Genomic DNA, 14,042 nt, shown 5'->3' on the forward strand with positions numbered 1-14,042 from the left:
CTTAGGTTTGGCTTAAAGTTGAACAGCTCTATATGACTGCATCTATACCTAATATTACTTTATTGAAAGAACAAATGGTTAGTTTTAAAATGGATGATTTTAAGACTCTTACTGATAATGTAGAGGAATTCTATAAATTGTCATGTGACTTGGCTGATTTAGATGATAAATTAAATGATAATACTCTTGTTGTCCTATTATTGAATTATTTGCATGATTCTCATGTTGGTGTTAAGAATGCTATTAAATATGTTAGAAAGTCTATAACCCTTGATGATGTAATGGAAGTTTTGAAAATCAGGGATATAGAGTTGAAAACTGAGAAGATGGGAAAGCATGTTAGTGAGGGTTTGTATGTTAATTTTGAAAATAGAAGTGTTTATGAAACTAAAAGAAAGTTCAATAATAATAAGAAAAAGAAGAAATTTGTTGCAAAGAATGGTAATGCAAGTAGTAATCAAAATTTTAATGAAAAATTTAATAATAATAAAAGGATTTGTTATTATTGTAAGAAAGAATGACATATTAGAAAGTATTGTAGAGAGAGGTTACAAAATAAACAAAATGAGGATGGAAATGAAAGAATGGAAGCTACACATGTAGCTGATGTGACAAATGATGCACTTGTGGTTTTCCCTAGTAGTGATCATGATGCTTGGATATTAGATTCAAGCTGCACTTTCCATATGACTCCTAGAAGGGAGTGGTTTATCACTTTTGAGTCCATTAGAGGTGGTAAGATGTTAATGGGAAATGATCATGCTTGTGATGTTGTGGGGATTGGATCTATTAGACTTAGAATGAATTATGTGACTATTAAAGATCTTGAAAATGTAAGACATGTGCCTGGACTTATGAGAAACCTGTTGTCCTTGAGTCAGCTAGATACTAGGGGTTTTCATTACACCTCTAGGTATGGTTCTCTTAGGGTTATGAGGGGTAGTAGTGTTGTACTTACTGCTGATTTGAAGAATGGTTTATACTTCTTAAATGGAAGTGTAGTTTTAGGGTCTGCATCAGTCTCTAGTGGGGTTGTTAGTGAGGTGGAGCTTTGGCATAGAAGATTGGGTCATATAAGTAGTAAGGGGCTTGGAGACTTGTATAAAAGTGGCCAAATAAGCTTTAAAAGGTTCAACCCTTTGACTTTTTGTGATGTGTGTGCTATGGGTAAGTTTCATAAAACTAAATTCCCTCATTTTTCATATAAGACCACTCATGTCCTTGAATATATACATTATGATTTATGGGGAAGTCCAAATGTACCTTTGTCTCTTTCAAGTGCCCAATATTTTTCTTGTCTATTATTGATGATTACTCTAGAAAGACTTGGCTGTATTTTCTTAGAGATAAGTCTGATGTCATTGATAAATTTCTAGAGTGGAAAGTCTTTGTTGAAAATCAAACTGAGAAGAAAATCAAGAAACTTAGGACTGATAATGGTCTTGAATTTGTGAATGAAAAGTTTCTGATTTTTTGTAAGGAACGTGGAATAACTAGACATAGGACATGCACATATACTCCTCAACAGAATGGAGTGGCTGAGAGGATGAATAGGACAATCATGGATAGAGTTAGGTGCATGTTGATTGAATCTGGCCTAAGTAAGAAAATTTGGGCTAAAGCTGCTAGTATAGCTTGTTATGTCATAAATAAGTCTCCTTGTTCCTCAATTGACTTTGAAACACTTGATTTTAGGTGGAGTAATGTACATGCTGATTACAATGTGTTAAAACCCTTTGGTTGTGTGTGTTTTGTTCACCAAAACAAGGGTAAGCTTGAGCCTGGGGGTAGGAAGTGTGTCTTCCTAAGGTATCCTTTAGGTGTTAAAGGATATAGGCTTTGGTGTTTAAAAGAAAAGAAAATTGTAATTAGTAGAGATGTTAAGTTCAATGAGCTTGAATTTCCGAAGTTTGATTCTTTTAGTGTTATCTCTAACTCCCATGACCTAGATAAGACAATATTTGAGGTGGAGTTAGGTGATAAAACTGAATTTGATGAATCTGATCCTATTGTTGTGGATGATGATCTAGAAGCTGGTAGTGGTTCTTTAGAAGTTAAAGAAGAGCTTGAAGATGATGATCCATTAGATAAATATTTATTGGCTAAAGATAAGTCTAAAAGAGAGATTAAGAGACCTACTAGGTATGCTAATATGTGTGAACCTAATTCTGGTCCAAATTTGATTTCTTATGCTCTTAATGTAGTTGACTAGCTTGAGGGATGTGAGCCTAGGACCTATAAAGAGTCTCTTGATTGTGGGGACAACAAGCATTGGCTTGCTGCCATGAATGATGAAATGGAATCTTTGATGAAAAATCAGACTTGGACTCTTGTTGATAGACCCAAAGGAAAGAAGCTAATTGGTTGTAAATGGGTTTATAAATTTAAGGCTGGTATTCCTGGTGTAGAACAACCTAGATATAAGGCTAGATTAGTGGCTAAGGGTTATTCTCAAGTTGAGGGAATAGATTATAATGAAGTGTTTTCACCTGTTGTGAAATATACTTCTATTAGAGTGATTCTTGCCCTTGCTGCTATCTTTGATCTTAAACTTGAACAATTGGATGTTAAAACTGCATTCTTGAATGGTAAGTTAGATGAGCAAATATATATGATTCAGCCTGAAGACTTTGCTATTAAGGGGAGTGAGACTAAGGTTTGTTTGTTGTTAAGGTCTTTGTATGGTTTAAAACAATCACTTAGGCAATGGTATAAAAGATTTGATGAATTTATGCTCAAGAATAGGTATAAGAGAAGCTATTATGATAATTGTGTTTATTATTGTGAGTTTAGTCTTAATACTTTCATTTATCTCTTGCTTTATGTTGATGATATGCTTATTGCAGCAAAGGATAAATTTCAGATTTGTAAACTTAGGTCTATGTTGAAATCTGAAATTGAAATGAAAGATTTAGGGGCTGCTAAAATGATTCTTGGCATAGATATTCATAGGGATAGGCCTAATGGTGTTTTGACCTTGTCTCAAGTTGGTTATATTAAATGATAATATTAGAACTGTTAATACTCCTCTTGCTGCTCATTTTAAGCTTAGAATTGATTCTAATGTTGCTGTAACTGATAGACTATATCAAAAATGTGTTGGTAGTCTCATGTATTTTATGGTATGTTGTAGACCTGATATAGCATACTCTATTGGTCTTATTTGTAGATTCACGAATAGGCCATATGATTCACATAGGATGTTATTTATGTGGTTGTTAAGATATCTGAAAAATTCTACATCTTATAGAATTGTTCATGATAATTCTTGTGTTAGTAAGCTTAGCATTATCGGGTTTTGTGACTCTGATTTTGTTGCTAATTTGGATAAAAGAAGATCTTTGTCGTGGGTTACTTGTTTACTATTGGTGGGAATCTTGTGAGTTGGAAGTCCACCCTCCAACATGTGGTGGCACTTTCAACCACTGAAGCTAAATATATTGCCTTGTCTGAGGTTGTTAAGGAATGCATGTGGTTTAAGGGGCTTCTTGGGGAGCTTGATTTTCATGATTTGCATTCTCTTGTGTATTGTGATTCCCAGAGTGCTTTGTGTCTTTCTAGGAACAATGTGTATCATGAAAGAACAAAGCATGTTGATGTAAAACTATACTTTATTAGAGATATAATTGCTAAGGGTCTTATTGATGTGTGTAAGATAGATACTTCTATCAATCTTGCAGATATTATGACCAAAGTAGTTCCTATTGGAAAGTTCAAGTCTGCTTTGAACATGTTAAAATTATTATCTCTATAGTTAGTTTTAGTTTTTATTGTTATTTGATGGGTTTGTGTAGACTCTCAAGTTCATGCAATGTCAAAATAGCAGAGTCAAGGTGGAGAATGTTGTATAATGTAAGGGTATATATGTCTTTTACTTCTCAATAGGACAAGACAGTCTTATGTATTTGTTTGAGGGGCAGTTATGTCCTTTCAGTCATTTGTATATATGCTTGTCATTTGGGGTTTAGGGATTCATTCGATCATTTCATTCTCTTCTTCTTTGGTTCTCTGTTTTTGTTCTAGTCTACAAGAGAAGCCTTAGGGCTTGTTGTTTGGTGATGCTGGTTCAAGAGCTGTGTAAGTGTGTTTAAGAAGACTTGCTTGATTCTGAAGGTGTGAGAGAATCCCTGCATATGGTGTATTCGGTTGCCTTGAAGAGAGGATAGAGCTGCTGTTGTAATTAGGTGCTTTCGTTCCTGATTAGATTATTTTTTTCTTGTTTCATGCTTAGGGCTCTTGTTGGGTAGATCTTATAGTGCTATAACCTCCTTCTCTTGACTATTGGATTATTGCATGTCTTGATGAGTTCATTGCTCATCCTTGGATGTAGGTCGTACTGACCGAACCAAGTAAATGCTGGTGTCTTGTTCTTTCCTTGATTCTTGTTTATATTCCACTGCAATTAGGTGATATTTCTTAACATCCTGGGGGGTCCTACTCCTCCATGAAACAAGCCACCCTCATCTCCGCCGCAATAAATATAATATAATATAATACGGTGAAAAAGGGTCAAGGAATGATCTACATCCGACAGAAAGCTGATCTAGAGGATTATTTTGTCGTAACCTAACTTGATAACCGCTAGATTAGAATCCTTTGTGACGAATGATGCACGGTTTAGCGATTGTTTCCTCTGCATAGAGCATGGCTATTGTTTTAAAAAGAGCCAACTCACAGAATCTCAAATACTTATTCTGATGGGGTGGGGGGCGTTGTGATCAAAGCTAACCCCTTGGTTGTACAGCGGTCGAATCTTAATTTGATGAGTTAAATTTGTCCACAGGAACACACAACTACAGTGGATTGATAAGAGTGATTTGAAAGCCACCTCCAATATTCAAGTCAGATTAAATAACAACACCAACTAAGAATGGAGTTTTAGAGGTTTGAGCTAAGTAGTGAGAGAGAATAGGAAGAATAGTTTGATAATTAATGATGGATAAACTAGGCAAACATAACAAGAAAAATGGGAAAGGCCTAAACAAATACAACAAAGTGGTATTTTTCTTAACCAAGGATTACCATCCGGATTTTATAGGCTTGAAGATCACAGATTGTCACTTTGGGCAAGGTCTTGACAATTTTTACATATCTCAGCTTCTTAAATCTCTCACTATATGTGGATGGTGACCAATCCACTGCAATTTCTGCCTGTAAGATGTGAAACATGTTCCAATATAGACATGTTATCTTCCGTTGAAAACTTAGTACAAGGATTTTAAAATTTTGACCAATGTCGATTTGGTCAAAATACTCTGGTAAGGTTATTTATAGACTGATCTCACCATTGGCCTAAAAGTAGGGTTTATTTTGTCACACCCCACTCGATAGTATCAAGCTAATCCGATCGCCTGCTGATGTGATACACAATCACAAGGTCGACGGTCATGAATGTCACAATCAAAACAATCACTATAATGTAATAATCATGAGCAAAAGAAATAAATGGCATGTATAAGAATAAGTAAAGAATGAGAATTGTCACAAAGAAGGAATGAAAATGCATATCAATGTTTAATTACATCTTTTAATCAAAATTTAATATCTAACTCTGTCCAAAAAAGGTGTCTCAAACCCCAATAAAAAAGAAAAGAAATCCACCTGTGACTGAGAAATTCACACGTTTAGAACCATTAAATAGGGGGTTTAAACTCATAAAACCCTAAAATTCTTGCACTATCCTGACCAACCACCCCCAACCGACAGCCCATATCATTGAATAGCAACAATGTGGTTAATTGATCTGGGGTGGTTGCTGACCTAAGTACAAGCTAAGAGGAAGGCCTAGGGGTCATACCTAGACTTCTGCATCACCCAACTTCAACTCTCTAGAGTTGATAATTCGACTTCCCAATCCGTTCGGGTTCAAGTGCAATCTTCTCTCAAATTCTAACAAAGTGGCAAAACTTTGATCTTCACCATCCAAATCCATATATTCAAATGCTAATCCAATGGTATCTATTTGGATGGCCCTCAATTTCCTTCTCCTGGATCCATGGGTCCTTTGGCTTGCAAGTAGGGTTTTGGGTTAGGATCCTAGGGGATATCACATATTTGGTCCTAAATCAACCAGATTATCCCTTTCGGTCAATCAAAATAGCAATTTGCCCCTGCTGAGGCTAGAAACTAGGTCAGTCACCATACCCTTCAAAGGGAACCCCATTGGGTGGTGTTGCTCCAAAAACTTGTTCATCAATGCAAGACAACGACCAGAGTAGCGAAGGAACGCCTCCAACAATCAAGTTAGTGCATGCTCACAACTTTAGAAGAAGAATGAAGGTTGTGGAGCTCGAAGTACTAGAAGGTAAACTAGAGTATGTGTACCTGATAATGGCAATGTACTACGTTTATATAGGTGCTCGAGTATTTCCTTGGCTGTAAGATCGACCTTCCCAAATGCCTCCTATCATCCAATATGAGGTGTTCCTTTAATCAGTAATTGTAGAGTTCTTATTGGTCTCTACTACCAACCTCACCTTCCTTGTTTGACTCAGGGTGCTATCCGAGGATCTAGAGAAGATTGGTTATAGTTCTTCTTGTGTATGTTGTTTGGCGTGCATGGCATGCTACTTGGTTCGACCTATGATGTATGTGGGCACGATTCTGCGTGACTACGGGGGTGGCAAGGGCTGCAATCCTCCATAGGGAATGGAGCTTGCAAACTTGGCATTCACTCGCTTTCCGCTGAAAATTATTTTTGTGTACCTGATTCACGTGAAAATCGTTCATCCGACGGCCTAGATTACCCAAAGATATGGACGGCATTGATTTTATCTTGGTTTAGGGTTTCTTGGTTTAAATATGCAACTTTCCTCCTCTGTAATTGCTTTTCCAGTTTTGTTGAAACTAGTAGATTTTTTTGGCAATCATAGGTTTTCTCCTCCTTGAGGGTCTCCCACGTAAACCTTTTGTGTTCTGTGTTTAATCATTTTTTCTCTTTCTTTCGTACTTTGTTTGGCATACATGGCACAATACTTGGTTCAACCATGGTCCGATCATGGTTTGGATCTTTGTGGTCGACCATATCAGGTGGTAATGGACCTCAGTTAAGGTTTTCTAGTGAAATTTGCCACTAATTCTAGAACAGGTTCATTGGAGGCATATTATTACCATTATAATGTCTACTCGCACTCTATGAGTTAGGTAACTGACTTGGCCCTATAGGGATTGCATTTAACCCTATAGCTACTCATGATGGATGCATTAGATAATTTAGTTGGTTTGGCTATCTTGAAGAGTGCTTATCGAATACATGAGGGTACTATGGCCTAGGATGATTCCTGGCACCTAAGGCTTCCAGTCTGTTTGATGATGCCATTGTCTTTATTTGTTGATATTGTTGCAGGGGCTCCTCCATATGTTAGAGTCTCGTTTCAAACATCTGTAATGCTCGATATTGTCACCTCCTAACTCTGCCAATCCTTATCACCTTGTTCTGAACATCTCCTCTACGAAAATGCCATTTGCAGTGAGGGGCTTCACAAATTACTTCGTTTGGGCTCACCTTTTCTAACCCATTTGGCAAAGAAGAATTATGTTCTTCTTGTATCCTTGTCATTTGTCTTGTTACCATTCTGGCTGAGGTACCACCAGGCGTACCAAAAATGTTTCACTAAGAAAACACAATCCAGTTTGCGCAGGTGTGCCAGTGCCAAGGACTGACCCAAGGAATCTGATTCAGGCAATCGATCCATGGGTTCCCTTTGCCTCAGCGTATCAAGGACCTTGATGCCTTTTGAGAGAAGGCAACAGAAAATCGTGAAGTCCTTAAATGACGGACTTGAATCATTGTTCTCTACACTATAGGCTACTACTAGGATAATAGACGAAAAAAGTGTTATGTTCTTCATTGATTTGAGTGTCGTCTTCTAACTACAGAACATCAAGTAGTAGTAGGATGGTTAGGAACCCGCTTCTCAGTGGAGAGGTCATGGGTTCAACTCCTGCCGGCGGCATATGTAATATCCCTATCCCCATATATAAAAAGCGCCTTTGAACCGAAAAAAAAACATCAAGTATCAATAGAGTAAGAAAAAAACTACCTACTAATAACTTCCTATAACTACTCTTGGGTATAGACCCAAACAATTGCAAGGAAAGCAATTGCCAGGGGTAACACAACTGCCAGAAACTGCTTCAACAACAATTTTCTTCCTTAGTTTCGATTAACCTGATGGTACTGTATTCGTCGAAGGCTAACACCTAATTGTTTCTCTGACCCAAGTGCTTACTTATCTTGGTTCACCATTGAACGGAGCTATTACTGGTTGGTTTGTTTGAGAAATGATAATATTATACAATTTAAAATTTATTTTAGTTTTAATCAAATAAAAATCTAATCAGATATTATCTAATCTAATAACTAAAAATCTAGATCCAATTACTCATTGGACGAGTACAATTTTTTATCGATAAAAAAAAGTCGAATTCAAAGACCCTTAAAGAAATAAAAATGCAAATTTAGAGGTAGATTTCCACAATCTCTTTACAAGTCTTATCTCACTTAGGAATGAGAAGATAAAGAATAATCATATTAGAGTCGGATTTTGAGTGGCTCCAACAAATGATAGGCATTTCTTTTTTTTTTTTTTTTTTTTTTGCCAACCCCGGTTCCAAGCTTTGCCCTGACTAATCCGGTGTTCGACCCGGGTCGCACACCTGGCTGTGGTAGGTGAGTCTCCCAGCGGGGATTTTTTGCATCCACAAGGTTTCGATACCGGAACCTTGCTTAAGCGGACCAAGTTGCTTACCACTTGGACCAACCCCCGTTGGTTATAGGCATTTCTTTTAATAACCGAAAAACGATACGCTATGAGAAAGTTGATTGAGGTGGCACAATCATATTCAACGAAGGCCATAAAAGGCCCTACCCAGAGAAGCGATTTAATCCAATTTGAAGGAATTATAAGAATTAAAGGCAAAGCTATGATAACCTTAAGCGAAGTGATAAGAAAGGATATGCATACTCTTTTCTCTTAGTTAAAAATGGTGTTATCCATTTGGTGGTAATGGTTCTCAGTCATCAACTCTAGAAATAGTAAGATTAGTGCAGACAGAAGAGCAAGGATTTTTAAGAAGCCATGAAGGGTTTGAGCTTGGAAAAGTTGCAGTCAATCCATTTGAAATGTTTAGATATTTGAAGGTCTAGCTCTCCAAGGAGTCCATGTATTTTGTAGTCCAAATTATTTTAAGGTGTTGCAGGATTCTTTAATCCTCTTTTAAGCTGTTAATGGGGAGGCTACAATGAAAACTCAAATACATATCATTACTGACAATTCGAAGTGTTTATCTGAATTGCTTAGGTATTACATTTTCCAAAATTGTTCGGCTCAACTGCTGAAGCATGTCATAAACTAGCAAGATTTCTATTTTCTTTCTTTGTTTTCCTATCAAAGTTTTTATTCTTGTTTATGCTCTTGATTTCGTGTTTCTTCCATGCATAAGGACAATAAAGTTAGACACCTAATCATTCTATTTAAAACCAACTATAATCTTTTCTATTTGGGGTGGAGCTGGTCATTCTTTTTTCTCATATGAACTAATGGGCCCACCTTATTTTGGGTAAGGGGAAGCTCTTTATGGTGAGAGTCATTAGCATAGACGTAAGAGATTAAATAAGATTTAGGGTTTTCATTTTGTTAAGCATCTCATGAATTATAGTTTGAAGTGCTAGTGAATTTGTTTGATAAATCTTTTTTATGGGTGTGTCTTCAGGAGAGTTGTTCGCAGACGGAGAGAAAGGAATTAGGGGTTTCATTTTGTAAATTTATAAAATAGCAAACCTTTGAATGTAAAAACAGAAACTTGTATTTACATATTTATTCTCACAATCATTAGATTTATTCTCGTTTATGTAGCGAGATCTTAAGTAGAGGGCTAGCTAGTGGCAACAGCCGCTGCAGAATATAAGAATCCTATAGCTTAGGCCTTGTATTTAGTATCACCTCAAATATAACTGATTGGAAGGCAAAGATCCATATAATATAGCTTTGACTACCGGTTTGTCATTGCTTGAACCTACCTCATTGCCTCATCTACACGAGCTGCATTCCCTGCTGCACATTTCCCGCTTGCTGTGAACCAAAGGGAAGAGGGATCCTAAGAGGAACTCTCAGAGGATTGCCTTAAAGCTGTAAGTGATAGAAGAGGGAATAGGAAAGTCGAGGATTCTTTCTACATAAGATTGAGATCAATTTTTGTTAATGGATTTATTCTTTGAAATCCCAAAAGGCAAGCGACTCACCATTGGAGATGAAACAAAAGATTCACAAATATGAAGGTATCCCTTTCAATCGTCAAATGTTTGTTTTCATTGGTCAAGTAATGGCTAATGAACGTGATATTTGAGTACCATAAAGTTTTGAATCGCTCTCATATCCAACTCATTTTGGAGCCTGAACCTCTTGCTACAACAAAACCACCACCACTAGCATTGGATGAAAATAAAAAGCCACCACCAGCATTAGCAGTAGTGAAGATAGAAGAGTTGTCACCTACTTACATCGTCTCCATCAAAAAAACTTCAAATTAGTATAAATAATTCCAAGTAGTATTTTCCTACTTTTATAGATCAAATTGTAACAATCCACGTATTTCTAACCCGGAATCCGTATTGCAGGTTCCGATACCCTAAGGTCAAGTCGGATTAAGTTGTGGAGTATCCGGATTGAAGTCCATGATCCATACCCTAAACCCATGGATTTGGATTCTCTTGATGAAGAACTTGCCTTGCTGGGAAGTTGGATCCCAAACAGAAGTCAAGAGGTGTTTGAAGATGTCCGAAGTGAAGGTAAGACCTTCCCCATTTGTTGTTTAGGGTTAGGTTGAGGTTAGGAGTCGACCCCTTGAGCAAAGCACCCATGTACTACAAAGTACTAGGGGGCGGTTGCTTAAGGCGGTTGATTGGGGGCCAATCAATAGCCCCAAGCAACCGCCATGGTTTGTTTGCAGGATTTTGCCCTAATTTGCCCCTTGTCCTCTATAAATAGCAAATCCCGCCCTATTAACGCATTATTATATTCGGGATTGTTGTTTTGGACGGTTAGGAGGTAGAAGACACGTGTTGGAAGGTGAGGAAAGCGTGATTTGAGATATGGATATGTTTCCCTCGTCTGTTTGCAAATCTAGTTGAGGTAAGTTCTCTTATTTCAACTTTGGAATGAGGTAGATCCATCTCCTTCATGTTAGGGTAACCTAATTGTGATTAGCTGTATACCCTAATCAATGTGTTCGAGAGGATCTTATCCGAAAACAAATCCCTGCATTCGAATAAAGGATGGATCTAATCAAGGGTGGAGATTTGGGTGTTAGATCTCTGCTAATTTTGGGTTTCTGTTTTGCTCCTCTGTTATAGATTTGTTAGGATTGAAATTCGGATTAAGATCATCCCAAAATCGGATTGAAATTGGATGATCAAAAGTTTGATTTGGAGTTGGAAAGCTGTCTGTAACTGGGCGGTTGCTTAATCAAGCGACCGGCCCTGGGTCACAATAGCTATGTGAGTTTGGTTTTTGCTTTGATTTGACTCATGACTCTTGTGTATTCTTGTAACTCTATGTTTAAGTGTCTTCTGGTCTTACTGAAGGTTTTGTAATTGTGGTTTGATTGTATTCTATTGAGCTTTTACTTAATTACAAGTAAGGACACATTATCTTGTTTATATGCAATGGCATGTATATGATGAATCAGTTGTTTCCTATATTATTCATTAATCATGTACATTGTTGTAGTTGTTTAATTAACTTTAATACTATTATATACTTGTTGTTTGTGTTATATTTATATACTGAATCACTTCACGATATTGAATGAATGGTTATGATATGATCTTGATTGATGTAGTGTAGTTATGATGGAAAGGGTATCCAATTGGGTATCTTTGCTTGAGATATCAGAAGGCTATGGTATGGGACACATGCTCATTGATGCCTCCAGCACTATCATGACTATCGGATGACATACCTAGGGAGTCTAGAATTGCATGGCTAGGTACCCTACATGCTATTACCCTTTCGGTAGGGGAAATGAAGCCGAATGACCCGTGACAATGGTGACGTGACTCTGTTTCATCCTACAGCGGTAACCAGTCCGTGCGAAGACTCAGTGGTCCACTGTTGTTCATGCAATGGTAGGGTTGCCTATGTTAGGGTTGGGCTCATGGACGTCCAAGGAGCGGCCCGGGTGTTATGAGGAGTCATGAGAGCTTTCCGCCCCCAATAATATGTGGATGACCATAGGGTTAGGGAGTGGAGTCCAACAGCGGTAGCCAGTCCGTGAGGGTTCTCATTCCTAGGTTGCAAAGGATACGAAACCTAGTGGTTGGTGCCATAGGGGAAGTATCTAGACTTCATATAGTATGTTACCAGTATGACCTTGCATTGGATTAGAAACCCCAACATGCGCTAGTACTCATGCCAATGGTCATGGTAAGAGAGTGTTGACTTAAACCCCAGCCATGGATGCTTGATGAGGACTTGACCCCTTTGCCTGGGATCCCAATAGAGGTAACCAGTCCGTGAGGGATCAGAGTGACTAGACCTACCCAAAGGAGGGCTGATGTTATATCTTAAAGCATGTCAACTATCTAGAGACTTGCATAGTTAGATCATAGTAGCATTCATACTTTTGCATATCATTCATTTCATATCATTGCTGATTGTGTTGACATATGGATGAGAAATGTGTTATCCTTATTGTGTTCATCACAACTCATTCCTTTCTTTGTATGTTATACTAAACTGTACAGATGGTTACATGTCCTCGGAAATTGGAGAGAATTCGTATGATCGAACCCTCTTATATGAAGAAGATGTGGCATCGTCAGTGGGAGATGGAGATAGCTTGCCTGAAACTTCCTGCGGATGCTTAGAGTGCGCTTATAGCACCCATTGATGGTCGAATGAGGTAGATTGCCAAACATTTTGAGGATCATATGGAAAATAACTGGACAACTCCCTTTCTTGTTATTCATGAAGTGCATTATTTAGCTTTAGAGAAAGAAACTAGAAAGAAGATTATTTAGTTTATTTTGATTGCTTCCGCTGAACTTGATATTATTTTTGAACTTTGATTCTTTCTTTGATTCTTTTTTTGGAGTATTTAGACTCCTGTAATCCTTTTGATTAATTATTTGAACTTGCTCTAACTCTTGATTATCTATTTCTTGCATTATTATTATTGATGGGTAAGACCGTGGATCCTGCGACGGATCGCACCCACGGGTTGTCGGGCGGGTAATCGAGACCAGCGGGTGGGGTGTGACACAAATAGATACAATATCTAAGTTAAAAGAGAAGATCCATCAAGAGAAAAATGGAATAAGAGAGGGCGAAGAGGGGAGAGAACATTATAATGATGTAATCGGTAACTGGAGTATTTTTATCCAGATAAATGGAGCCAGAGAAGAAACAAAAGTATAGGGGCAAGCATCACTAGGAGTTGAAAGAGAGAAGAGAACAACCTTGGCTAGAGGTAGTTAGGTTGGTAATTGATTTTCTATCCTCAGAATAGAAATGTTGCAAGTCACAAGAACCATCAAACCTATCTTCTTAAGTAGAGTACGAACCTATCTTCTTTGAAACTTCTTCTTTATGCCCTCCTTGAAACCCATGTCCATCAAAACAATGCCAGTCAAATCACCTTCTCCGTCGCTCCCTCTTAGTCCTTTGCTTCCAACTATGATTGCTCCAATAGAGGTTGCAATCAAATTATGTGGGACCTATCTAAAATCCATATCACGATTCTATTCTCTCCCCCACCTTACTCACCTATGCATCTCTTTCGCTCCCACCTTGACCATTGCTTTCTCTCCATCATCTATTGTTTAGGTCCCAGTCGTCTCCCCCTGTAGACTAATCTTCAATCTGTTGGTGCCTCAATTTCTAACCAAGCTTGGGACATACGGGGTGACTTTACTGTGGTTCGCTTCAACAAGGAAAAAGTTGGTTTCTACACTCCTGACTCTGCAGTTGATGCCTTCGATTCTTGCCTTGATGTTCTAGTTACGATTGACCTTCGTTGGTTTAGTAAACTCCTCATTTAGC

The 14,042-nt window shown here is 37.8% G+C and overlaps 1 protein-coding gene across 1 annotated transcript; it reads left to right on the forward strand.

Moving 5' to 3' along the window:
- Positions 1-584: 584 nt before the first annotated feature.
- On the forward strand, positions 585-3,754 carry LOC149011648 (uncharacterized). Its single transcript, XM_089162713.1, has 7 exons — positions 585-1,129; positions 1,696-1,809; positions 1,924-2,200; positions 2,390-2,588; positions 2,847-2,986; positions 3,048-3,122; positions 3,335-3,754. Exons 1-7 carry the CDS (start codon positions 585-587, stop codon positions 3,752-3,754), a joined length of 1,770 nt encoding a protein of 589 aa, XP_089018839.1.
- Positions 3,755-14,042: the final 10,288 nt, after the last annotated feature.

Source organism: Hakea prostrata, chromosome 7 (genome assembly GCF_041222555.1).
Source record: "Hakea prostrata isolate BN-2017 chromosome 7, UWA_Hpros_2, whole genome shotgun sequence".
Taxonomy (NCBI): domain Eukaryota; kingdom Viridiplantae; phylum Streptophyta; class Magnoliopsida; order Proteales; family Proteaceae; genus Hakea; species Hakea prostrata.

What these genes read in the sequence shown, in the direction of transcription:
- LOC149011648 (XM_089162713.1), top strand. Translation starts at nt 585, where the DNA reads ATGGAAGCTACACATGTAGCTGATGTGACAAATGATGCACTTGTGGTT. An exon ending in AGGAAGTGTGTCTTCCTAAG is followed by an intron (nt 1,810 to 1,923) that starts GTATCCTTTAGG and finishes TGATTCTTTTAG; the next exon opens with TGTTATCTCTAACTCCCATG. An exon ending in TAAAACTGCATTCTTGAATG is followed by an intron (nt 2,589 to 2,846) that starts GTAAGTTAGATG and finishes TGCTTATTGCAG; the next exon opens with CAAAGGATAAATTTCAGATT.